Source organism: Ambystoma mexicanum, chromosome 3q (assembly GCF_040938575.1).
Source record: "Ambystoma mexicanum isolate Mex_15411 chromosome 3q, UKY_AmexF1_1, whole genome shotgun sequence".
Lineage (NCBI taxonomy): Eukaryota > Metazoa > Chordata > Amphibia > Caudata > Ambystomatidae > Ambystoma > Ambystoma mexicanum.
This window is the reverse complement of record NC_090926.1, coordinates 803,790,495-803,817,548: the sequence shown is the minus strand read 5'-3', so window position 1 is coordinate 803,817,548 and position 27,054 is coordinate 803,790,495. Positions and strand designations below refer to the sequence as shown.

General features: G+C 52.8%; 1 protein-coding gene across 2 annotated transcripts in view; it reads right to left on the bottom strand.

The window, feature by feature from the left end:
* The window catches only part of SPATA20 (spermatogenesis associated 20), a 2,241,715-nt gene that overhangs the window by 72,709 nt on the left and 2,141,952 nt on the right, over positions 1 to 27,054 (bottom strand). For both annotated transcript variants that reach the window (XM_069654894.1, XM_069654895.1), the window contains one exon: positions 15,527 to 15,607. In XM_069654894.1, the coding sequence (XP_069510995.1) occupies positions 15,527 to 15,607 (81 nt within the window). The remainder of the gene's footprint in view (positions 1 to 15,526; positions 15,608 to 27,054) is intronic.

Sequence of the window (27,054 nt, the reverse complement as noted above, 5' to 3'; positions counted from 1 at the left end):
GTGTGCCCCTCCCCCCCTGCCTCCCTGTGAAGGCTGTGTGTGCCCTAACACCCCCCGGTTGCATGTGATGTGTGTGCCCCCCCACACCCCTTGCCCCTGTGATGGCTGTGTGTGTGCCCCTCACCCCCGTGATGGCCGTGTGCGCCCCTCACCCCCTTTACCCCCCGCGATGGCTGTGTGTGTGCCCCTTACCCCCCCTTGTTCCCCGTGATGGCTGTGTGTATGCCCCCCAAGTCCCCATGGTCACGCCCCTCCCCCCGTGATGGCTGTGTGTGTGCCCCTCATCCCCCTGGCCCCCCGTGGTGGCTGTGTGTGTGCCCCTCACCCCCTTTGACCCCGCGATGGCTGCGAGTGTGTGCCCCTCAACCCCTTGCCCCCGTGATGGCTGTGTGTGCCCCTCACCCCCCTGTGATGGCTGTGTGTGTGCCCCTCACCCCCCGTGATGGCTGTGTGTGTGCACCTCACCCCCCCCCTTGAACCCTGTGATGGCTGTGTGTGTGCCCCTCACCCCCCCCTTGCCCCCGTGATGGCTGTGTGTGCCCCTCACATCCCCATCATGGCTGTGTGTGTGTCCCTTACCCCCCTTGCCCCCGTGATGGCTGTGTATGTGCCCCTTGTACCCGTGATGGTTGTGTGTGTGCCCCTGACCGCCCTTGCCCCCGTGATGGCTGTGTATGTGCCCCTTGTCCCCCGTGATGGCTGTGTGTGCCCATCACCCCTCTTGCCCCCGTGATGGCTGTTTATATGCCCCCTACTCCCCTAGTAGCATGTGATGTTGTGTGTGCCCCCCCACTCCTCCGTGCCCCTGTGATGGCTGTGTATATGCCCCATACCCCCCTAGTAGCATGTGATGTTGTGTGTGCCCCCCCACTCCTCCGTGCCCCTGTGATGGCTGTGTGTGTGCCCCTCACCCCCTTGCCCCCCATGATGGCTGTGTGTATGCCCCTCACCCTCCTTCCCCCCATGATTGCTGTGTGTGTGCCCCTCACCCCCCTGTGATGGATGTGTGTTTACCCCTTACCCCCCTTGCCCCTGTGATGGCTCTGTGTGTGCCCCTCACCCCACTTGCCCCCCATGATGGCTGTGTGTGTGCCCCCCCAACCCCCTTGCCCCTGTGATGGCTCTGTGTGTGCCCCTTACCCCCCTTGCCCCTGTGATGGCTCTGTGTGTGCCCCCCCAACCCCCTTGCCCCTGTGATGGCTGTGTGTGTGCCCCCACCACACTTGCCCCTCGTGATGGCTGGCGTATGTGTGCCCCTCACCCTCCTTGCCCCCATGATAGCTGTGTGTGTGCGCCCCTCACCCTACTTGCACCATGTGATGGCTGTGTGTGTGCCCCCCACTCCCCTTGCACCATGTGAGGCTGTGTGTATGCCCTCCACCCCCCCACATGGTCACCTGTGATGTTGCGTTTGTCCCCCACCCCCCTTCCCCCCGTGATGGCTGTGTGTGTGCCCCTCACCCCCTTGCCCCCCACGATGGCTGTGTGTATGGCCCCCACCCAGCGGTTGCCTGTGATGGCTGTGTGTGTGCCCCTCACCCCCTTCCTCCCCGTGATGGCTGTGTGCCCCCCACCCCCCGTGATGGCTGTGTGTGCCCTCAACCCCCAGGTCGCATGTGATGTGTGTGCCCCCCACACCTCTTGCCCCGTGATGGCTGTGTGTGTGCCCCTCACCCCCCTTGCCCCCGTGATGGCTGTGTATGTGCCCCTTGTCCCCCGTGATGGCTGTGTGTGCCCATCACCCCTCTTGCCCCCATGATGGCTGTGTATATGCCCCCTACCCCCCTGGTAGCATGTGATGTTGTGTGTGCCCCCCCACTCCTCCCTGCCCCTGTGATGGCTGTGTGTGTGCCCCTCACCCCCTTGCCCCCCATGATGGCTGTGTGCATGTCCCTTACCCCCGTTACCCCCATGATTGCTGTGTGTGTGCCCCTCGCCCCCCTGTGATGGATGTGCTTTTACCCCTCACCCCCCTTGCCCCTGTGATGGCTGTGTGTGCGCCCCTCACCCCACTTGCCCCCCATGATGGCTGTTTGTGTGCCCCCAACCCCCTTGCCCCTGTGATGGCTGTGTGTGTGCCCCCCACCGCACTTGCCCCTCGTGATGGCTGTGTATGTGTGCCCCACACCCTCCTTGCCCCCATGAAAGCTGTGTGTGTGCGCCCCTCACCCTACTTGCACCCTGTGATGGCTGTGTGTGTGCCCCCACCCCCCTTGCACCATGTGAGGCTGTGTGTATGCCCTCCACCCCCCCACATGGTCACCTGTGATGTTGTGTTTGTCCCCTACCCCCCTTCCCCCCGTGATGGCTGTGTGTGTGCCCCTCACTCCCTTGCCCCCCACGATGGCTGTGTGTATCGCCCCCACCCCCCATGGTCGCCTGTGATGTTGTGTATGCCCCCCACCCACCGGTCGCCTGTGATGGTTGTGTGTGTACCCCTCACCCCCTCCCCCCCGTGATGGCTGTGTGCCCCCCACCCCCCGTGATGGCTGTGTGTGCCCTCAACCCCCAGGTCGCATGTGATGTGTGTGCCCCCCACACCCCTTGCCCCCTGTGATGGCTGTGTGTGTGCCCCTCACTCCCATGATGACTGTGTGTGGCCCTCACCACCCTTGCCCCCTGTGATGGCTGTGTGTGTGCCCCTTACCCCCCTTGTTCCCTGTGATGGCTGTGTGTATGCCCCCATGCCCCTATGGTCACATGTGATGTTGTGTATGCCCCCCAAACACCCCATGGTCGCCTGTGATGTTGTGTGTGCCCCCTAAGCCCCCCATGGTTGCCTGTGATGTTGTGTGTGCCCCACACACCCCATCTCGTTGTCCTCCACCCTCCCCTCTTCCGTCTCCTCCTAGCCACGTGCACTTAAATGACTTTCTGCATTTGTATACTGCTGCCACACTGCAACATGGGGCTAGGCAACATGTATGTTTTGACAAGCACTTATGTAACTATGTAAGCCTTCTGTAACAGTGCTACGATGGCCAAGGCCTGTTGTGCGCTTTGTAAATGCAAATGAATTTGAAAATAATTATGGAACGGTTTATGTGAGACAGAGGCGATTGGATGTCTAGTTTGGCATGGTGGTAGGGGCATAGTCCCTCATCTATGTGTTTCTTTTGGAAACCCAAAATGAAATTCATTTTAGTTCTAAGGGATGCACACAATGTAGACACTTCCAAGGACACATTCTCAGGGTGGTTTGGTGGGCACACATGACTGGCCCTTTGTCATCATTGAATGGCACCTGGAATGTGCCACGACTGTGTGCATGCCACAGGGTGAAAAATATCGCCACAAGCTGGGTACGGACAGCCTCGCCACGTGCCCTTTGACCTGGCATGCGCAAGTGGCGTGCATGTGGTTGCGGGTGTGGGGGCACCACCATGTCCACCGGTATGCCACGCTGTGTTTCAACATTGTGCAGGACACATGCTGTCACAATGATCCTGCACACTAGTGGTGGTGCATATAGCTACTCACCACCAGAGTGGTCAAGGGAGCGGAAACATGACTTGAGCACTCCAAATATGTGCTCCACTATGCCCTGAGTTGTAATATGGGGAGTGTTGTATCTTACCTGGGGTGGTGTGGCAGGGTTCCGTATTGGCGTCATCATGTAGTGCTCAGAGGGTAGGCACTGTCCCCTGTAGAGACGAAGATGTTTGTCATTGGTGTGTATTTGTGTGTGTGACATGCATGCATGCGCACGGGCCTTTGTACTCACCAATGAGGCATGTGTTGCCATGCCTCCCAGCTTCCAGGACCCGGTGTAGGGGTGACATTCTGAATATGAAACTATCATGAGTGGACCCTAGATAGTTTGCATATACAGAAGTAATGATACCCTTGCCATCACATACAACCTGCACGTTGATGGAATGCAAGTGATTGTGATATATGTGCTTTGTAGCTCTACATGGACGTAGAGCCACATGGGTGCAATCAATGGCACCAAGCACTCTGGGGAAGTGCGCCACCCCATAAAAATCTTGGACCACGGCCTGCCTTTCTGCAGGTGCCCTGGCCATGCAGATGTGCCTGCTGACTGAGGTGGTAGATGTGCCTGCTGACTGTGGGGCGTGCAGTCATGATTGCCAACACCTGGTGTAGGCACTGTGACTGTGTGGGCCGTGAAATGCCCCCAACTATGGCAGTTGTCCGCCAAGGGGCTCAGTGCTTGGGAGCACAGGGTGGGTGATGTAAGGTCATCCTCCCACTCCCTGACCAGGTCTAATATAATATGAGGTGGAAACCTACCTGTATAACCAAGGCAAGCAATCCCACCACTAGCTACCCAGCTTCCCAAAACACAGGTTGCGGATGAACAACTCCCCCGAGTTGTTGCACAAGGCTATTTACACAGCATATGTATTAGCCAAAAACCAGATATCGTCGGAAAACATATTTTAATAAATATACATAAATATATCAAAAAGGTTTTTAAAAATAAAAACCATTAAAGCAAATTTTAGGTTTGGTTTGAAGAGAAAAAGAAAAAAAAAGAAAGAAACAAGACTTACACACGTCTAGTGATTTATACAAAAATGCGGCTTTTCATTTAGACCAATGTGGTGTTAGTAACAAAGGTGACTAATTGAAACCATGTGTAGATCACTATTGAAACATGGGGCGTCAACACTGGATTGTGTTTCTGGGTGTCGAAAACCACACCGGAAGGAAACGGCTCTTGGTGTCAGTGTGTTATCGATACCCGTCTTCAGGACACTTTTGATAATTGGAAACAGGGCAGATGCAGTTTCCTGCGCAGAGCCCTGTGCATCATTCATTAATAAACCTGTGGGTATAAGGATAAAATACTTGTTTTAGAGATCTGGTCAGCCCATTTTGAAAGAGTGGGCTTGTATCAAACAAACTTGAGGGGAAGTTCATCCTACTAACCTTATATTTCATTTCACTGGGTGTAGGGAGCGACTTTCTTCAATGATTTTTTAAGCTCATCAGTCATATGACATCATTGGAACATTTCCGTTACTGTAAAGAAGGGGGGAGCAAACATGCAGCACTGAAGCCCGCCAAAGGCCAATGAACAAAGGGACCAAACCTGGTTTGGCGCGCAGAGACAAACACAAGAAGGACCTTTCCTAAAAGAAATGGTGAAAAAAGTTGACCGAAGTCTGTTTTTACAGATAGGTCTCGGGCGCCATATTGAAAAACATGGCTGACCCGATTTTTAGCTACCGGTGTTCGCAGTTGGGAAAAATCAAGGTAGTTTGATCTAAACCACTGCCACCAGCCATTTGAAGTAGGAAAGGGTAACATTTGACTGTTACATGAGTGTTTTGACTCAGGGGATGCTAGGCAACCCCTCCAGCACTCTATAGGAAGATAGTGTGTGCTGGGTCTGTAAATTTAAAGAGACTGGTAAAGTCAATTTAACTTTACATGCTGTGGGAGACAGTAGCCAGTCCCAGAGAAGGTGTTTAACCCTTGGGGAGTCTGAAAGGCATCCCTGTATGACTGCACTGAAGCTGCTGTGTGACGCACAGAAAAAGATGAGGCCTATGGAGTTGTCTTAAAACTCCATATCCAAATAACACAAAAGTAAAACACACATCAAAATACATGGAAGAGTGGGAAAAAAGGCTCACACTCTTCCCAGATAAAAAATAAATAAATCCTAGAAATCCAACAAAGTTGATGGGGGGGCTCAAAAGGTAAGAGAAATTAGCACATTCTTTAGAATTCTCCCTAACACTTGCACCCTGTCTATCTCCCACTCATGGCCTGACTCTCTTTCTCATGCTCACACCCTGTCTTTCTCTCACCCTCGCGTCCTATTTCCAGTTCATGCTTGCACTGTCTCTTTCATGCTCATGCCCCATCGCTTTTATCTCGCACGCACCTTGTGCCTTATGTCTCACACTTGTGCTTTGTCTCTCTCTCACACTTGCACCCTATGGCTCCCTCACTATCCTGCCCTGTCTCTCTTATGCTCACTGGCCGTCTCTCGCATGCTCGCAGTGCCTCTCTCTCGTGCTCGCGCACTCTCTCTACCCAGGATTGTGCCCCGTTTCTCTCTATTGCTCGTACCCAGTTTCTGCCTCAGGATTGTTCCCTATAGTAAAGGGACGTTGTGCACTGCTGTGAACAAGGAACAAGTTACTGTCCTGTAACTGTTGTTCTCCAGCATGGGTCTGGCATGGATTCACATGCTCATGAATATTCCCCGTCGTCAGGCCGGGAATCCTCGGTATAGAAAAAAAATCAGTATCAGTTTCGTTTCTGATCTGTCTTTCTTAGTAGTAACCAATCAAAGGTTTCTGGGTCATACTGCCCCCAGCCAATGACTGCCCTCTCCCTAAGCCCCGCCTCTGGCAGCCATCCTCAGATTTGGTAGCACGTAAAGTGGCAGTATGACCAAGTGAAGAGCCGCAGAGGGGTAGGCGGGAGGGTTCGCATGTGAATCCATGCCAGACCCATGCTGGAGAACAGTTACAGGTAAGTAACTTGTTCCTTCTCCAGAATGGGGTCTGGCATGGAATCACATGCTCATGAATAAGAGAATACATAGCAGTACACACATGCACAACCACGGGGGGTGGCAACAGGCTCAACATTAAGCAATACAACAACTCAACATTAAGCAACTCTTACCTCCTCACCAGGCTCACCTTAGGCGAACAGGTTGCGCAGCACTGCTTGGCTGACCCTGGACTCCTCCCTGAAGTCCCGATCGACGCAGTAGAATCTTGTGAAGGTGTGCGTCGACCTCCACGTCGCAGCCCTGCAGATGTCCAGCAGGGGCACACCAGACAGGAACGCCGTGGTAGCAGCGATCGCTCTGGTCGAATGGGCTCTCGGACGGCCGGGCAGCGGTCGGTTTGCCAACCGGTGACAGTGCATGATGCAGCCGGAGAGCCATCTGGAAATGGAAGTCTTCGAGAGAGCCTTCCCTTGATTCACAGTCCCAAAGTTCACAAACAGCTGTGACGTCTTCCGAAAACTCTTCGTGCGGTCCACGTAGAACTTCAGCGCTCTAGCTACATCCAGCGAGTGCAAAGTCCTCTCGGCCGGCGACAAAGCAACGGGAAGAAAACTGGCAACACCAAGGGCTCGTTGAGATGGAAGTCCGACGGCACCTTGGGCATAAAGGAGGGGTTTGTCCTCAGCACCACCCTCGTGTCATGAAAAGTCAAGCATGGAGGCTTGCAAGATAGGGCCTGGATCTCTCCCACTCGTCGTGCGGAGGTGATGGCCACGAGGAAAGCTGTCTTCCATGACAGGAACTTCAAAGGCGCCAAATGCATAGGCTCGAATGGGGCCCCCATGAGCCTGGTCAGCACCACATTAAGCTCCCACGCCGGGGCAGGAGCCTTCACCGGCGGGAATGATCGGAATAGTCCCTTCATGAATTCTTTCACCAGGCGATGAGACCACAAGGACGCCCGTCCCGTAGTCCTGGTGATGTATTTTGATGGAGGCGTGAGCCAGTCCAGCTTTGGCCAGCGACAGTAGGTACGGCAGTACTTGAGGGGCCGTAATCCGCAGAGGGTTAATCTTCTGTGCACGGCACCAAACAGAGAACCTCTTCCATTTATGTCCGTAGCACTTGAGAGTTGAGGACGCCCTGGCCTTTGCAAGAACCACTCTGCAGTCGGCCGGGATGTCGTACCCTCCAAACTCTAGTGCTGCAGGAGCCAGGCCTGAAAGTTCAGCGACTCCGGGTTGTGGTGAAGAATGGCGCCTCCTTCTCTGGAGAGAAGGTCTGCGTCCGTCGGCAGCTTGACTCGTGGGGACGTTGACAAGTCCAGAAGGTCCGGGAACCAGATCTGTCTCGGCCACGCCGGTGCGACGAGGATCATACTGCACTGGGACCTCTTGAGCTGGTTGATGAGCCGGAGCAGCAAAGGCAGCGGAGGGAACGCATAAAGAAATAGGCCGTCCCAGGGGAACGAGAAAACATCGCCCATGCTCCTTGGCTGGGGGAACCTGCTGGCGAACCTCCGGCACTTGGAATTCGTCGCTGTCGCAAAGAGATCGATTTGGGGTTTGCCCCATCGTCGGAAGAGTCGATCCACTTGATCCTGGCGTAGTTCCCACTCGTGGCACGAGCGCAGCTCCCTGCTGAGTGAGTCGGCGATCGTGTTTTTTATTCCTGCCAGATGAAGAGGCACCAGAAACATCCCCTGGGCGACGGCCCAATGCCACAGATCCTGGGCTTCCTTGGATAGGGCAGGGGACCTGGTTCCACCCTGCTTCCGGATGTAGAACATTGTGGTGGTGTTGTCGGTGAAGATCCTCACCACCTTGCCCTTGAGGGACAGAAGAAAGGACCTGAGGGCCCAGAACACTGCGCGGAGCTCCAAGATGTTGATGTGGAGAGACTTCTCCTCCGGGAGCCAAAGGCCTCTCGCGTGAAGATCTCCGGAGTGCGCTCCTCAACCTTCCAGGGAGGCGTCCACCGTCACCTGGTGAGCTGGGGTCTGACAGTCTGTGCCTGCCGACAGATGGGAGCGGGTACCCCACCACCGGATCGCCTGACGGAACGTCTCGTTGAGAGAGATCCTGTCCTCGAAGCTGCCCGTCGACTGGACCCAGCGGGCGTCGAGGAACTCTTGTAAGGGGCGCATCCGAAGCCTGCAAAGGCGCACCATATAAATGCAGGAGGACATCATCCCGAGGAGGGATTTGATAGATCTTACCCTGGCCATGTCCGTGGCCAGCAGATGCTGCACCTTGCCCAGAATGGTCCTGGTCCTTTCCTCCGACGGCGAGGCCCACCGCGCCACTGTGTCGAGCTTGGCTCCCAGAAACAGGGCGACTTGCGACGGAACCAGGTGGGATTTTGGAAAGTTGATGGAGAATCCCAGGTCCGTGAGCAGCTGGACGGTCTTCGCAGTGTGCTCCACGGCGAGCTCCCTTGTCCTTGCCTGGATGAGCCAGTCATCCATGTAGGGGTAGACGTGGATCCCCTGTAGGCACAGCCATGCCGCCACCGGTGCGAGGCACTTGGTGAACACCCTGGGTGCCGACTTCAATCCGAACGGGAGGGCTTTGAATTGGTAGTGCCGCCCTTGGACCACGAACCTGAGGAACTTTCGGTTTCTTTTTAGAATGGGGATGTGTAAGTACACATCCTCCAAGTCCAACGACGACAGGAAATTGCCCTCCTCCAGCTGTCGCAGCACGTGCTGGAGGGTGACCATACGGAACTTCTGTGCCTTGATGTACTTGTTCAGTCGTCATAGGTCCAGGATGGAGCGCCATCCTCCTGTCTTCTTTTTTACGAGGAAGTACCTTGAGTAAACTCCGGAGCCCCGAAGTCTCTTTGGGACGAGCTCGATGGCACCCTTCTTGAGCATCGCCCTTACTTCCAACAGTAGTTGAGGGATGTGATTTTCCTTCCTGGCCACGGGTGGAACGCGAGGGCACTTCTTCTGAAACTCGAGGGCGTGCCCTTGGGCCAGGGCGTCCAGCACCCAATGGTCGGTGGAGATGGACTCCCACACGCTGACGAACCTCGCCAGCCGGTCTCCCACCGGGGTGCTTCGGCGGGGGCCTGACCCCACGGTCGGTTCAATCTTGTTTGGAGGCCGCCTTGCCTCCTTGACCTCCCTGTCGACGACGACGACGGGCACCACCTGACTTGCCGCATCCCCTTTAGGCTTCCTGGGACGAAGATCTTGCCGCTTGGCGGTACGTGGAGGAGCCACTGCCGGATCCCTTGGAGGCACCTTGTCTGCCTCCGGAGCTCCGAAAGGACGGCCGTCGTTGTTGGAGCACTCCCAGTGCCCGGGCAGTCTCTGTGTCTGTCTTGATGGCCTGAAGGGACTCATCAACCGCCTTCCCAAACAGGTTGTTCCTGTTGAAGAGCATGTCTAAAACCTTGGTTTGTACGTCCTGGCGGAAATCCGTGGCCTTGAGCCATCCTCGTCGTCTCAAGCCAACGCCGTTGCCCAACTGACGGAAACCGGTGTCAGCGATGTCCGTTGCCACCGTGATGGCGTGGTCCGAAGCAATCTCACCCTCCTGTAGGATTTCAAGGGCCTCAGCCCTTTTGGCGTCCGGAAGGATGTCCAACAGAGGGGCGATTTTGAACCACAACTCCCTGTTGTAGTGGGCTACGATAGCCAGGGCGTTGGCCGCCTTGATAGTCGTTGCTGCGGATGAGATGATCCGCCGTCCCATCGTGTCCAACTTCCTGCCCTCGCCGTCCGGCGGGGAAGTTGATGTCCAGGCCGATGCCCCCCCAGCTTTCTACTTTGCCGCCGCCGAGACGACCGAATCCGGGGTAGGTTGCAGGGACCCGGTACTTCTTCTCGTACCGGTCCCTCTTTGCCGGCGCCGTGGCAGGGTTCTTGAGGAGGGTGAGCCCTCATCCCAGATGTCATCAAGAAGCGGTACGGCGAGGACAGTCTTCCTTTTAGCCTTGCGCCGTTGGTAAAGGAACCCTTCCTTCTTCTTCTCTCCTGGGCAGAGCTGGAAGAGCTTGGATGCCCTGGAAATCATGGCATGAAAGGATCCAATCTCGTCGGGCGGGGACGCCTGAGCAGGGGGTAATAGGGGACACGTCCCGTCGTCGCCTCCGTCCTCATCTGTACCTGTCGTAGCCGTGTCCGTGCCTGTATCATCCCCGTGGGTAGTAGACCGGGGGGAAGACAGAGCAGGCCGCAGAGGTGGGAGAGGTGGCGTAGGATGCGTCCTCCTCCTCTTATGCGGTGGACTTTCCGAAGGTCCTACCTCCGGTTCCCCCATCGGGTCTGGCTCAGGTACCTCCGTCGGGGGGAGGAGCAACCTTGTCCTTATCTCCGAACATAAGGACTGAATCGCTGACAAAATGGGGCGCCGAAGTGTCCTGCGGCGCCGGAAACGACGGGCGCGAGGGCTCTTGAGGAGCCTTGTCGGCGACCCCGTCGCTCTCGTCGCTGCCCTCGTCGGGATCCTTCCCGATGGGCTGGGCCTCTTCCACAACTTCGATGAGCTCTTCTTCAGAGGTCGTGTCCATATCCACGATGGCCACCTGCCCCTCCCCCACCTTTTCCAACGAGGACTTTGTGGGGGTCTTCTCAATGGGCCTGAAAGACGACTCCCTCCGCGGAGGCAGGGAGACTCTGGGTCCTGAGGGCGCCTCCACTGGTGTAGCCTCCACAGGCTGAGCCAGGGCCGCGACGACATCCTCAATCGAGGTCTTAGCAGGGTGAATTAAGGCCATCGTCACCTTCTGGACGCCTGGGGCCTTCACCTTGGGGGGAGGGTCCGAGCCTCGCTCCCCCTCTGCCGGAATCTTCGAGATCGACCGGGGCCTCTCCAGAAGCTTCGCTGGGTTCTCGGACTTCCTCTCACCCGAGCCAGAGCGTTGGCTCGTGGTTGATGGCGCCGGGGAGGATGCGCCCTGCCTGGCAGCCAAGGAGCCTGACCATTCGGCGCTCCCGGTGCCCGCGGACTCGCGGTGCTTAGCCTTTTGTTGGGCCCCCGTCGCCGGGGCGCCCTCACAGGACTTAGAAGACAGCTCGGACTTCTTTTTCTTCTTCTCGCCTGACGGGCTCTTCCCTTCCAGCCAGTTGGCGAGACGGAGGTGGCGATCCTTCATGGTCCGCTCCGACATGTTCCCACAAAACGCGCAGTCCTTCTCCGTGTGCGTCTTGTCCTCATGGAGACAGTAGAGGCATAACGAATGCTCGTCCTCCTTGAAAACATTCTGAAGCTGGCATCCAAGGCAGGTCCTGAACAGCTTCCCGGGCGTCGAGCTTCCTCTCTCCTGGGCCATGTCCGGGGTAGGCCTCGGAACTTCTGGAATCCTCCAAAAGCGTAACTCGACAAAATCTTCACCCTTGAGGGGCGTAGAAAACTCCGACACGGATCCCCCGTTGATCGGATGTAGAAACGGTGGAGCTTGAGGATCTATTTAACCGAAAAATGAGAAAAATCTCCTGAAAAAAGCGCGAAAACGCAGCAAAAGCTCGAGAGCTACAGCACGAGGACTCCCAACACTTGAACGTGCGGTAAAAATCTGAGGATGGCTGCCAGAGGCGGGGCTTAGGGAGAGGGCAGTCATTGGCTGGGGGCAGTATGACCCAGAGACCAGTGAGTGGTTGCTACCAAGAAAGACAGATCAGAAACGAAACTGATACTGATTTTTTTTCTATACCGAGGATTCCCGGCCTGACGACGGGGAATATTCATGAGCATGTGAATCCATGCCAGACCCCATGCTGGAGAATAGTATATTTATTCAGTCTATAAGCTCTAACTATATAGGACTATATATTTACTGTATTCAACCGTAAAATTATAAAATGCTATGAACACCCGTAAATGCCAAAACTATTGGCTTTGCCAATCCTTGTTTTTATTACCACGCAGCAGACGAACTGGACACAGGTTTGCTTTTTTAATGAAATAACTTAATTTCTTAATTTTTTCTAGTTTTACAAAAAATGCGCCACTGTGTTGCTCTTGTTTGAGCTGGATGCTGAGCTACTGATTAATGAGATGCCTTTCAATTTCCGAAGCGTACGCACTTTGGCATGTGTCGTCCACGCACGCCTATTCATTTTCAGATGTAAGGCAGCGACCTTTTTTGTTCAGTCTGTTTCCCGATTTATATGCAAGGCGAATGTGTGTGCGATGTGGCTAGTTCGGGTCTATACCTACTAGAGTTTGGTTTCATTTTGTAGATATTTGGCTACTTCTGACTCGTCCTTACGATGTGCACAGATTGCTGGGCGATAACCGTTTTGGGTCGCCTCTGTTGTAGTCGGACAAGGCAGTCAGTCAGACAAGTCTCGCCAGAGAGCCATCATTGAGATTGCTTTAAAATTCTGAACAGTAATGCGCATTGGCCAATGCGCACTGGAAACTGGGCGATGTATTATTGACCAGCACGCATTCCACACACGTGATTATGGGCAATGCCAAGCTATGCACAACTCTCTGTATCCGTCCCGCTGTGCCACCCGTGTGTGATTATTAAACATCGTTTGCCATGTGAGTGTAGGATATTTAACTTCATCACACACCACACGCGCTCAAGTTCCTAGTTTGTAACCATTAATAAAGTAGGCCTACATGTACACCTTTGGAGTAATTCACAATATTTTTGCATCTCGTTGAAAGTTCACAGAGAAATACGAAAGTATGTATTTAGTAATAGGTTCTTTAGTTTGGGCGAATTGTTAACAGTGTTGTATTGTCCCCCCCTGCCCAAAACAGATCCTGTTGTGAACTTTGAGCTAGCTTTATCAAGCCTCACCATCAAACAGTGAGCTTGAAGTGTGTGACTGTTTTTTAAAGCATAAAAGCAGTGCAATGAGAGTTAGTGTACGAGTGTGATAAAAAATGTGTTAGGCATTACGCATTTGCCAGATATTGCTATTAGATGGCCATGTACTCGCACCATTTTGCTTCTGCTTTCATGGCATTCCCACCCACTTCATGTCCCTCCCGACCCAAAACACATCGTGATGGGATCACTGGGCTACCTTTAGCAAGCATCACCATCAAACGTTGTGCTCAAAGTGTTGACAGTGTTCTTCTAAAGCTGTCTTATGAGAGTTACAGTCTACTGGTGTGATAAAAACCAGGTCTGTCTTCAGCCATTCGATTTATAAGCACTATGTGCGTCGTTTTGCCTTCTGTAATTACCACAACCCGGCGTGCAAGGGAAAAAGCAAGGCGCAAACAACTCTGCCGTGTCTGTCCCATTCTCTAATCTATGAAGACGTGTCAAAATGGAGGCACCAGGTGAATGGCAGGTGTAGCATACACTTGTGAGAAAGGGTTGGGGACATGGTTTATACTTCCTATCCTTACAAGCCTTTAAAGCACATGAGATGGAAGAGAATATTGGTGTGTGCTCTATTCCAGCTCAAAGCGTTTAGTCGCTCATTTTGGCACGGGCATGTTTATGACTGGATACACAACCTACTGTTGGGCTATCATTGTGGCTATCTTGAGTAGAATGACAAGGGTACACCTGGCCTCGCCTCTAGTGCACTTGAAATGTTGTAATAAATATTTTGCATACAGTACGCATACCGCAAAGCACTGCACACAACTACCAGTTGGTATGGTCAAGTATCCTGGCTGCTGCTGCAATTAAGCCTTACAGACCGAGGGAAAGATCCTTATCAAAGGATAATAACTCACCCTTTGCCTCAGGACATGCGTTAGGGGACATTCGCCCACGTAATAATGACCCCTCGCTCGGTCTTTAAGGGCATTAGCACATAGTGGCAATAGCAGTGCAGGTTTTGCAGTTGGGGTGAAGTAAACATTGTTGCTTTAATACCGAAAGAGACAGAACGTGTTAATAAATTAAAGTTGGCTTTATTCTGTAGTATTTAAATTGCAAGGGTGTCTTTATAAGGTAAGCATTTCCATTTTAAACTTGGTTGACCTGTAAACGTTTTAAAATGTGCATGTTTTTGGTGTAGCATATACGTTAACAGTTGCTCTGAAATGAAAGCACCTGTCAATGTTCTAGCTTTAGGAAACAGCACCAAGGGAGCAACTTCCTCTATTTATCATGGGTCCATTCTGAGCAATCTGAAGCCGCATTGCTGTTCTCTTTCACATGCCCACACAAGCCCGAGCGATTGGCATTGCCAATGCTTGTTTCAAGTGTAATACTTTCAGAGACTCGTTAGCAGTACTGATAGTAATTCTATACTTATTTGCAAGTGAAGGGCATCTGGATACATCTGATTTTTTTAGAGTGAAGAAAACGGGGGCCAATTCCTACAGACAATACCCAATGACTTACATTTGATACCATTTTCAAAAGTTGGCTAGTGTAAATCGCTGAGTGCAGCCATGCTATGTTAAATGGGAGCAACCTAAGAAAGAGCGGGCAGCGTCATTCAATATCCCCTGAGACGAGTAACCTTTGTCTTTTGATAATTGTTAATATGTAGTATTTCTGTAGTCCAAAATGGTACAGAACCTGGGCCATTGATGCTTAGACTCTGAAGTTTAGAAAAGGACATGTTTCACTCAGGTGTCTCAAGGTGTAAATCCCTCGTGTTTTATTATGAGTTCAAATTGCTGTAATGTCCCCCAAAGGTGTGTTTCATACTATCTATCAAAATCCTATAAATATATTAAAAATGCTTGTTTTTACAGTTCAGCTTTACCCTTTCTTTTATTTAGTGGTTAGATACTTATCTGATATTCGACTTGATAACCCATTGCAAGCAGGCCCTATTAAAACTATTTCTTTCTCTCCTGCATGCAGTATTGTGAAGTTTGGTTAGCCAAGTGAAGTTACTGTTAAATACGTCTTGTTGAATACATGATATTACTGTTAGATACATCGATTTCATTAATGAATGCCACAACCATGCGATGACCTTTTTATCACGCTGTTGGAACCCATAAATCAAGTTAGGAAAATCGCAAAAGCCTCACAGCACATCCGCCATACGGTGGGTCTTCCTATCTTGATTGTCGCCATGTAGGTGAGAGGTGTAGGCACTGCTCATGGACTTAAAGAGCAAGTCAGCCATTCCTATCTTATGGGATGCAGATGTTGTGCAAGGCACAGGAGGAGAAAGTGTGCTCTTACCTTGTTGGGTGTATAGGTGCTATGCACTGCCATCAGGAGTTCATTTGTATCCTTTGCATCATGCTTGCCACAAATGACTATCTGTTGGAAAAATCACAATATGAATAATGGGAGACAAAAAGATGTAATTGCTGTTGTTCTAATATGTGTACATACAGTCGTAGGCATTCTTCTTTTCCTGAGAAAGACAATGTTAACTGTTTGCCCTTGCTGAAAATGGCCCACTGTCCCTTCTTAATCTCCTGGAACTTTCTGCAAACTTTGACAATGTGGTCGGCATCCTCCTCTTCGACAGCCCTTTTACAATTATCCACTTCTTTGGTATGTACCTAGTATGGTTATGGTGAATTATGTTGAGACAAGAGCAGGGCGTGAGAATACATAACCATATGGGTCCATCTATCCTCATTGCCTAAAGTGTTCTATAAACACCCAGTCTCTCCTCCCTGCATGTCAACATGTGTATCATACTCCCTTCAGACATCTTCATGGAAGTGGATCTTACAATGATAAAAACAGATTTAGTTACGTGCCACTGATCCACAGGAGAAAGTTGTGTTGCCAGGTTGACAATAATAATAAAAAATTAGCATTTATATAGCGCTACGAACCCTCAGGTATCTGAGCGCTACTTATTATTACCCACAGTGAGTGGTGCTCATTTATTGACCTCGGAAAGATGAAAAGCTGAGTTTGACCCTGCCGGGATTCGAACCTGCATCAGCAGGCTCTGCACAGATGTCAAAGCGAGCGCTCAACTCGCTGTGCTATCGGACCAGCCCAATGGCTTAGAGGTGGGGCCACAAGTGGATGGGAGTCAGTAGGCTTACATTCAACAGGGCCAAGATGGAAGATCTGTGGCTTGGCCATCATCATCTACATAATAATCAAGATATCAGGTATTCTACACCATTACTCACTAATCAATATACAGACGAAAGGAAATATGGGATGTCTTTAGGGATGAAGAACGTAGTCCGAATTCCTAGATTGGGGTAGATGTCAGCTGCTCTATTTTTCATATTTGTCAGCTACAAAGAGTGTCCCCCTTAATAAACTTTCTACCTAAGATTCTAATGCCACCCTCTTGGTTTCACCTGTCAACTTGTAGAGGAGACCCCAGACGTGGCCTGCAACCATGCCCCTCGCTTCGCGGTGCCAGGAAAGTACTTGCCAAGGTATGTGACGTACGAGGAGCAGCTGAACCAACAAAGGGCTGCAATGGGCCTCTGCCCTGTGTACATTAGAAGATAAATACCTGTTGAAATGCCCATAACCAGGCAACGTTGGGCAGCACGGTACCCAATCAGACAACCATACCAGCCGTTGACACGGAACGAGGAGGAATGCCTACACACGGTTCATGAAGAGACTCCAAAAGCCATAATGGAAGGCCAGTGGAGATGCAACAAGGACCAGAGCAGCTCCAAGAACGAACTGAAGGAGTACTGAAAGCATGCATGCCAGTACTGACAAATGCGAGGATAATTGTAAAGGACAAAGGGGAGAGACACTGTGCAAAACGTCTGAGAATGGTGCCATGAGACAAGATGGAAGCAACCGCCTTAAAGCTTGAAACGCAAGATGCTAAGTAATCGATTCTGCGTGCAATGCTTAGAAGTTAGAGCGACAAGCGCTGACTGTATACATCTACCTCAATACAGCACAATGTACACGTGCAACTCCATTTTGTATAAACAGAAGTACTCCCAGGCGGCCAAGGCCTGACTGGCCAAGTTTCATATCCAGGCCCAAGCTGAGGAAAGGAGCGGGATCGAAACTTAAAGGATGGCTCATGCCGGGGAAATCGAGGTCAACCAGAGAAGGGGCGGTGAGCATGAGCTCACGAGGCTCCAACTTCAGAGCATGCCAGCCCGCCTGTGAAGGTCAAGATAAGAGGCCCGTGCAGGTGGATAAGTGCATACAGAATTAAATGCACAAAAGGTTGGAAACTGAAGCAGATTCACGGTGGACCAACACGTGACCAGACAGGCGCGAAGATGTACCACCGCCTGATGTCATCCAGAACCAGAGGGTGCCATAACTTTCCTGATAAGAGACTACAGATCCGAGGCCATACCCAGCCAACTAATTGACACATAGCCCTAAACCACTGATTGATGGAAGGGAGGCAGGATGAATCTTGGGACACTAGGCACCGGTGTGTCTATTCTGCATGCTGCTAATTAAAATGGAGATTTATGTTTAGGGGTGTAACTTGCCCAATCTCAAGGGACCATGTAATCTAGGGTCCTTTAGACATTGTAACCAATGAGTCGTCGTACTTGTAGTGACGTCAATCACGTGTGGTGTAGAGGGAAGGACGTAGACGCCCACCCGATAAGAGTTATCCAATCCACTTGCATTATTTCCATATACAGTTATAGCACCTTTACTTAAGTTACCTTTCCCAACCAATTGTATTGCATGATGATTTTTTGTAGAATTGGACGTCAATGATGACGGATTTTGCCCATAAAAGAGGCTGTTGGACTAATGTTTGAGGATGTCGGGGTGAGGCAGGTGTTCGTGATGTTGGTGATTTCCATAAGCTGATGTATGCATCATTAAACGGACTTCCCTTTGCCAATTTACTGAGTCCTGATTATTGATCCTTGCCGGAGTATGTGAATCCTGCACTCTGTCCTCGCATGGTGCAGCTATCTTGTATTACTAGTTTTCGAGGGTGAGTGCTGACCAATGGGCCCGTCAGTAATTACCTCTCCTCGTCACCACTTGGTAGCGCGAGGATGGTTACGGCCATCGATTATTGATAATCGATTAATATAGTTATAAGACACCTTTAAACCGACGGCACGAAGTAACTCTGGGCCTTCGGTTACATCACGAGTCCTTTCGCCATTCCGGCTGAGTAGGCTGAGAAGCTCCCCGTGGACAATGATAGTGTAATCATTCCCAAAAAATCTGCAGTGGGTCTGAAGGAACCCGCCTTTCCAAGCATAACCCTTCTCATTCCCACGGGCAGCGGATCGGACGAAAAACCTTAAAAGCAGGAAGAGGAAGGGGCTGTGATCCTGAAGTTCCAGAGAGGAAAAGAGTCGATTGGTGAGTGAACCAATGAAACTCGATATCCTGGCAAAGGTCTTATAGGCCTTAGAGTAAGAAGGGAAAGGTAACGGTGGGTGGCAGAGAAAAAATAATACAGCTAGAAGCAGAAAAGACTGTATATATATATATATAGGGGGTAAAAGACCTGGTCACCTGAAGGAACTGGGGTAAGGAATACCGGGGGGGCACCCAAGATTAAAAACTGTAAGTAATACCGGGGGGGGGGGGCACCCGAGAGAAAAACGGTAAGGGATACCGGGAGAGCACCCGAGAGAAAACTGTAAAATTCGCCTTGTTCCTGCGCTTTAAAGAGTGGTCAGAAGGAACTTGAACCCAGAGCCCACAGAGAGGGAGACGCTAGGCTATGATGACGTTTAAAGACGTCATAAAGGGATAGTTCAAATCCCATGTCGGGGTATTAATTAGAAGGCAGGTATATGTATGACCAGCTGGTGTCTGTCTAGTCTGTCAAGCGTCTGTCATATATGTCCTGTGTGTGCTGAATGTGGAATTATTGTGATATTAAATGATGGCAATGCATTTTGGTTTTCGCGATTCTGTAAATGAGAGGGAATCGCCACTGAATTGATGTGTTTCGAGTAAAACTGTTGGTGTAAAAAGTTTGCGGAAAAGTTGGATTGGAGCTTGCGTATGTGGTGCTTGCTCATAATAGTGTAAAGTTGAAACGCTGTCTGATCATTGTTGGTGACAAAATTAAGAATGGAAGAAGTTACCCCACTTACACACTTGTGCAAGCAATTGCCAAAACATGCAGCAAAGCTGAAGAAATACAGCCAGAAGTGGGTTAAGGGCACCGCAAATAAAATGTTTATGCCGTGGCCCCAGACTGAGTCATTGTCTAAGGCTGTCTCACAGCACATGACCACGTTCCTACATGCCACATATAGCGGGAAGAAGCTCGAGAAACGCCTTGCTGTTCTCGAGCTATGGAAAATGTTTGAACAAGTAAAGGAGGAAGAACCTCCCGCAGACTGGATATTAAATGTATGTAGGGGGTGAGACGCCTACCGTTCCACCTGCCCCACCGGAACCAGTTGTTGAGGGAAGTAAGTCGGAAGGCCTTTACCCACTACGAGAACTTAAGGCAGCCACAGGTTATAGCAACCCTGCATACGAGTCACCTGTGTGTAGCAGTGACGAGACGAAAGAGACGGAACTGGAAATTGACTCGGCCTCCACGATCCCGTGGGACAAAGCGAGGCAAGATGAAGAAAGAAAGGGCCAGGCACTCTCTATCGAGAGTGCACCTCTCGATAGAGAGAGAGAGAGGGAAAGAAGCAGAAAGGAACCGATAAGGTAACATTTGCAAAGGACAAATGGATGGGAGGGCAGATACTATTGAAATTAGATGGAAAAGGAAGTGATGACGCAAGGCTGAGTGAACGGTCTGTTGAGGCGCAAAGTAAAGAGAAGAAGAAAGAAATGGCTATGAGAGACGAGAGGGCAAGAAAAAAAGGATAGGTTGAAGCGAGACCAACTATATCGCGAAGAACATGGTATACCGCTTAGTCGCACACAATATGCAGCCTATGAAAGGTGCAGGCAGAACATGCTAAAGTTGGAGGAAGAAAAGAGGGTGCACGAAAGGAAAGTGAAGAAGAGAGAAGGTGAGGAAAGTAGAAGGGCAAAAGAACGTAGAAACGAACGGATGAGGGAAGCAGATAAGGGTAGAGAGTTGAGGCGAAGAAGCGAAGAGAAGTGGATGAGGAAGCAGAGCGTAAGTGCAGGCAAAGGGCGAGAGATTTAGAATTATTGATGATGACTTCGACACCAGAAGCATCGGGGAAGCAATTGATAAAATATATGATTAAATGGGACTGGAACGAATATCCCAAGAGAGAAGGGAAGATGAGCGCTTAGAGAAAACTCAGTTATACGATACTGAGGATGTCACCCGAAGTAATGAGAGTAGGGGACGTTCCCTAGTTAGACTAGAAGTTGGGCCGAATGAAGATGATGCGAGAAGCTGTGCCTCAGATGGGGAAGTGGAGGAAGTGATGTATGACGAAGGGAGACGATGCGAAAAGCAGCTCCCAGGGAACCGAGAGGTACAATGGTTAGACGCGAGCAGGTCCATAAATAGGACACTGAAGTCCGCTGGACAGACAAGCCACCATGAAGAAACACCCCATGGTCAGAGGGGGGGTGTCGGCACCGGCCTATACAGATAGGTTAAGGGCACTGCCAGGTAGAAAGCAAGGCGGGAACGCCGCCCAAGCTAGAGACCGAGGAGGTAAAGAAAAGGAAAAGGAGGATTGCGCATTCCAATTCCCACTGCTAGAAAAAGGGGGAGCAAGACCGCAATATATTCCATGGCCACACATGGACCGAGAGAATCTCAAAAATAAGCTTCCAATGTTGACATCGGGAGCCGGGAAGTGTATACATGAGCTAGAAAAAATGACAGGGGGAGTCACCCTAGCCATAGGGGACATCAAGGGTCTCCTAATTGCTATACTCGGAGAAAGAGCAGACGATGTGTGGAAAAGGGGAGGCTACCCTAGGGTAACCATAAGGAACAAGTTACTTACCTGTAACTGTTGTTCTCCAGCATTGGTCTGGCATGGATTCACATGCTCATGAATATTCCCCGTCGTCAGGCTGGGAATCCTCGGTAAAGAAAAATCAGTATCAGTTTCATTTCTGATCTGTCTTTCGTAGTAGTAACCAATCACTGATCTCTGCGTCATACTGACCACAGCCAATGACTGCCATCTCCCTAAGCCCCGCCTCTGGCAGCCATCTTCAGATTTGGTAGCACGTGAAGTGGCAGTATGACCAAGTGAAGAGCTGCAGAGGGGTAGGCGGGAGGGTTCGCATGTGAATCCATGCCAGACCCATGCTGGAGAACAACAGTTACAGGTAAGTAACTTGTTCCTTCTCCAGCATGGGGTCTGGCATGGATTCACATGCTCATGAATAAAAGAATACATAGCAGTACACACATGCACAACCACGGGAGGTGGCAAAGGCTCAACATTAAGCATTACATCCAAAACTCAACATTAAGCAATTCTTACCTCCTCACCAGGCTCACCTTAGGCAAATAGGTTGCGCAGCACTGCTTGGCCGACCCTGGACTCCTCCCTGGAATCCCGATCGACGCAGTAGAATTTAGTGAAGGTGTGCGTCAACCTCCACGTAGCAGCCCTGCAGATGTCCAGCAAGGGCACACCAGATAGGAACGCCGTGGTAGCTGCGATCGCTCTGGTGGAATGGGCTCTCGGACGGCCAGGCAGTGGTCGGTTTGCCAACCGATGACAATACATGATACAGCCGGAGAGCCATCTGGAAATGGAAGCCTTTGAGAGAGCCTTCCCCTGATTGACAGGTCCAAAGTTCACAAAAAGTTGTGATGCCTTCCGAAAACTCTTCGCGCGGTCCACGTAGAACTTCAGCGCTCTAGCCACATCCAGCGAGTGCAAAGTCCTTTCAGCCGGCGACGAAGGCGACGGGAAGAAAACAGGCAACACCAAGGGTTCGTTGAGGTGGAAGTCCGACGGCACCTTGGGCATGAAGGAGGGGTGCGTCCTGAGCACTACCCTCGTGTCGTGAAAAGTCAAGTACGGGGGCTTGCAGGAAAGGGCCTGGATCTCTCCCACCCGTCGTGCGGAGGTGATGGCCACAAGAAACGCTGTTTTCCACGACAAGAACTTCAACGGAGCTGAGTGCAGAGGCTCGAACGGAGGTCCCATGAGCTTGGTCAGCACCACGTTGAGCTCCCACGCCGGGGCCGGTGCCTTCACCGGCGGGAACGATCTGAACAGTCCCTTCATGAATTCTTTCACCAGACGATGAGACCACAAAGACGTCCGTCCCGTGGTTCTGGTGTATCGGGAGATCGCAGCAAGATGAATCTTGATGGAAGCGTGCGCCAGTCCAGCCTTGGCCAGCGTCAGCAGGTACGGCAGTACTTGAGGAGCCGTAATCCGTAGAGGGTTAATCTTCTGTGCGTGGCACCAGACAGAGAACCTCTTCCATTTGTGTCCGTAGCATTTAAGAGTTGAGGACGCCCTGGCCTTTGCAAGAACCTCTCTGCAGTCGGCCGTTATGTCGTAACCTCCAAACTGTAACGCTGCAGGAGCCAGGCCTGCAAGTTCAGCGACTTCGGGTCGTGATGGAGGATGGCGCCTCCTTCCCTGGAGAGAAGATCTGCGTCCACTGGCAGCTTGATTGACGGGGACGCTGACAAGTCCAGAAGGTCCGGGAACCATATCTGCCTCGGCCACGCAGGTGCGACGAGGATCATCCTGCACCGTGACCTCTTGAGCTGGTTGATGAGCCGGATCAGCAGCGGCAATGGAGGGAACGCATATAGGAACAGGCCCTCCCAGGGGAACGAGAAAGCATCGACCATGCTCCTCGGCTGGGGAAACCTGCTGGAGAACCTCCGGCACTTGGAGTTCGTCGCCGTCGCAAACAGATCGATCTGGGGTGTGCCTCACCGTCGGAAGAGGCGGTCCACTAGATCCTGTCGTAGTTCCCACTCGTGGCACGAGCGCAGCTCTCTGCGGAGCGAGTCGGCGATGGTGTTTTTTTATCCCTGCCAGATGAAACGGCACCAAAAACATCCCTTGGGCGACGGCCCAATGCCACAGATCCTGAGCCTCCTTGGACAGCGCTGGGGATCTGGTACCGCCCTGCTTCCTGATGTAGAACATGGTGGTGGTGTTGTCGGTGAAGATCCTCACCACCTTGCCCTTGAGGGACGGAAGAAAGGACCTGAGGGCCCAAAACACTGCACGGAGTTCCAGGACGTTGATATGGAGGGACTTCTCCGTCGGCAGCCAAAGGCCTCTCGCGTGCAGATTTTCGGTGTGCGCTCCCCACCCTTCCAGGGAGGCATCCGTGGTCACTGTCTTCTGGTGGCCCGGGGTCTGGAAGTCCATGCCTGCCGTCAGAGGCGCGCAGGTGCCCCACCACCGGATCGCTCGTCGGAAGCTCTCGTCGAGTGTGATCCTGTCCTCGAAGCTGCCCGTCGTCTGGATCCAGCGAGCGTCCAGGAACTCCTGCAACGGGCGCATCCGAAGCCTGCACAGGCGGATGAGATAAATGCAAGAAGACATCATTCCGAGGAGGGATTTGATGAACCTCACCCTGGCCACGTCCGCAACCAGCATCCGCTGCACCTTGCCCAAGATGGCCCTCTTCCTTTCCTCCGACGGAGAGGCCAGAAGCGCCACTGTGTCGAGTTTCGCTCCCAGAAACAGCGCGTCTTGGGCGGGCACCAGGTGGGACTTGGCGTAGTTTATGGAGAATCCCAGGTCCGTGAGTAGTTGGACGGTCCTCGCCGTGTGCTCCGCGGCGTTTGTCTTTGCTCGGATGAGCCAGTCCTCCAGGTAGGGGTAGACGTGGATCCCCTCCAGGTGCAGCTGCGCCGCCACCGGTGCGAGGCACTTGGTGAACACCCTGGGTGCCGACCTCAATCCGAAGGGAAGGGCTCTGAACTGGTAGTGACGCCCTTGGACCACGAATCTGAGAAACGTTCGGTGTCCCTTTAGGATGGGGATATAGAAGAAGGCATCCTCCAAATCCAACGACGACAGGAAATCGCCCTCCTCCAGTTGACCCAGGACGTGCTGGAGGGTGACCATCCGGAACTTCTGTGCCTTGATGAATTTGTTCAGTCGTTGTAGGTCTAGGATGGGACGCCATCCTCCCGTCTTCTTCTTCACGAGGAAGTATCTTGAGTAAACTCCGGAGCCCCGAAGCCTCTTTGGGACGAGCTCGATGGCGCCTTTCTTGAGCATCGCCTTTACCTCCAAGAGAAGTTGAGGGACGTGATGTTCCTTCCTTGCCACGGGGGGACGCGCGGGCACTTCTTTAGAAACTCGAGCGCGTGACCCTGGGCCAGGGCGTCCAGCACCCAACGGTCGGTGGAGATGGACTTCCACACGCTGATGAAGTTCGCCAGCCGGCCTCCCACCGGGGTGCTTCGGTGGGGGCCCGACCCCACGGCCGGTTCAGTCCTGCTTCGACAAGGATTTGCCGCCTTGTCCTCCTTGGTGACGACGGCGGGGTCTGCCCGACTTGCCTCGTCCCCTGTAGGCTTCCTGTGACGACGAACGGGCCGCTTGACGATAGGTGGAAAATCCGCCGCCGGAACCTTTGGAGGCACCCCGTTTGCCTCCGCCGCTCCGAAAGGGCGGCCGTCGTTGCTGGAGAACAGCAAGAGCCCCGGCTGTCTCCGTGTCCATCTTGATGGCTTGTAGGGAATCGTCCACTGTTTTCCCAAACAGGTTGCTCCCGTCGAACGGCATCTCCAAGACCCTGGTCTGCACGTCCTGACGGAAGTCAGTTGCCTTGAGCCATCCACGCCGTCTAAGGCACACGCCGTTGCCCAACTGGCGAAATCCAGTGTCAGCGATGTCCGTCGCTATCGTAATGGCGTGGCCCGACGCCACTTCTCCTTCCTGCAAGATCTCTAGGGCCTCCGCCCTCTTGTCGTCTGGTAGGAAATCCAGCAGGAGGGCGATTTTGTACCACAACTCCCTGTCGTAGCGGGCTACGATAGCCAAGGCGTTAGCAGCCTTAATCGTCGTTGCTGCCGATGAGATGACTCTGCGTCCCATCGTGTCCAACTTCTTTCCCTCGCCGTCCGGCGGGGAGGTTGACGTAGAGGCCAAGGCCCCCCCCCGCTTTCTTCCTGGCCGCCGCGGAGACGACCGAGTCCGGGGTCGGCTGTGCCCGAAGGCACAAGGGGGCCGCGTCCGGGACCCGGTACTTCTTCTCGTACCGATCCCTTCCCGCAGGCGTTGTGGATGGGTTCTTGAGGAGGGCGAGACCCTCATCCCAGATATCGTCCAGTAGAGGTACAGCGAGGACCGTCTTCTTCTTGGTCTCGCGCCGTTGATAAAGGAAACCTTCCTTCTTCTTCTCTTCCGGGCAGAGCTGGAAAAGCTCTGATGCCCTGGCGATCATGGCATGAAACGATCCAATCTCGTCGGGCGGGGAAGCCCGGGGAGGAGGTGACGACTGGAGATCCTCGTCCTAAACCTCGTCGTCTGTGCCCGTCGCGGTCGTGTGAGTCCCCGTATCATCCCCACGGGTCGTGGACGGGGAGGAGGGCTGAGCAGGGCGCGATGGTTGAAAAGGAGGTGGAGGATGAATCCTTCTTCTCTTAGGAGGAGGGCTCCCAGAAGGGCCTGGCTCCGTGTCCCCCGTCGGGAGAGGTTCCTCTGTTGGTGGTAATGGCAATCTCGTCCTTATCTCCGAGCATAAGGACTGTATAGCCAACAAAATGGCCACCGAGTTGTCTTGCAGCACTGGTTGAGGGGAGTCCGACGGGCGGTCAGGAGCCCCGTCGGCACCCTCGACGTTCTCGTCGTCTCCTACGTCGGGGTCCCTCCCAATGGGCTGGTCTTCTTCCACGCCAACGCCGTGGCTTAAGACTTCAATCAGCTCCTCCTCAGAGGTTGAGGCCGAATCCACGATGACCTCCTGCCCCCCCTTTTTCTTCTCCGTCGGAGGTTTCACGGGGGGGTCCTGTCGATGGGCATGAAAGAGGACTCCCTCCGCGGTGGCAGGGAGACTCTGGGCCCCGAGGTCGCCACCACTGGTGTAGCCTCCACAGGCTGAGCCAGGGCCGCCGCGACTGTCTCGATAGAGGCCTTGGCCGGATGGATTAAGGCTTTCACCACTTTAGGTGCGCTCACCGCCTTCTCCTTGGGGGGTGGGTCACCGCCTCGCTCCCCCTCCAATGGGGCCTTCGAGCTCGACCGGGGTCTCTCCAGGAGCTTCGCTGGGTGCTCGGCCTTCCTCTTACCCGAGCCAGAGCGTTGGCTCGTGGTTGATGGCGCCGGAGAGGATGCGCCCTGTCTGGCGCCCGTAGAGCCCGACCGTTGTTCGGCGCTCCCGGTGCCAGCGGACTCGCGGTGCTTGGCCTTCTGTTGGACCCCCGTCGCCGGGGCGCCCTCAAAGGTCTTAGAAGACCGCTCGGACTTCTTCTTCTTCTTCTCGCCTGACGGGCTCTTCCCTTCCAACCAGTTGGCGAGACGCAGATGGCGGTCCTTCATGGTCCGCTCCGACATATTGCCGCAAAACGCACAGTCCTTCTCCACGTGCGTCTTGTCCTCATGTAGGCAGTAGAAGCAAAGGGAGTGTTCGTCCTCCTTAAATACATTCTGAAGCTGGCATCCAGGGCAGACCCTGAACAGCTTTCCAGACGTCGAGCTTCCCTTCTCCTGGGCCATGATCGAGATGGGCCTGAGAAACTTCTGGAGTCCTCCAAAAGCGTGGCTCGATTAAATCTTCACCCTTGAGGGGCGTAGAAGAATCCGACACGGGTCCCCGTTGATCGGATAAAGAAACGGTGGAGCTTGAGGCTCTTTTGACCGAAAAAGAGAACATTTTCCTAAGAAAAAGCGCGAAAAAAGCACTAAAGCTCGAGAGCAATAGCACGAGGATCCCAACACTTGAACGTGCGGTAAAAATCTGAA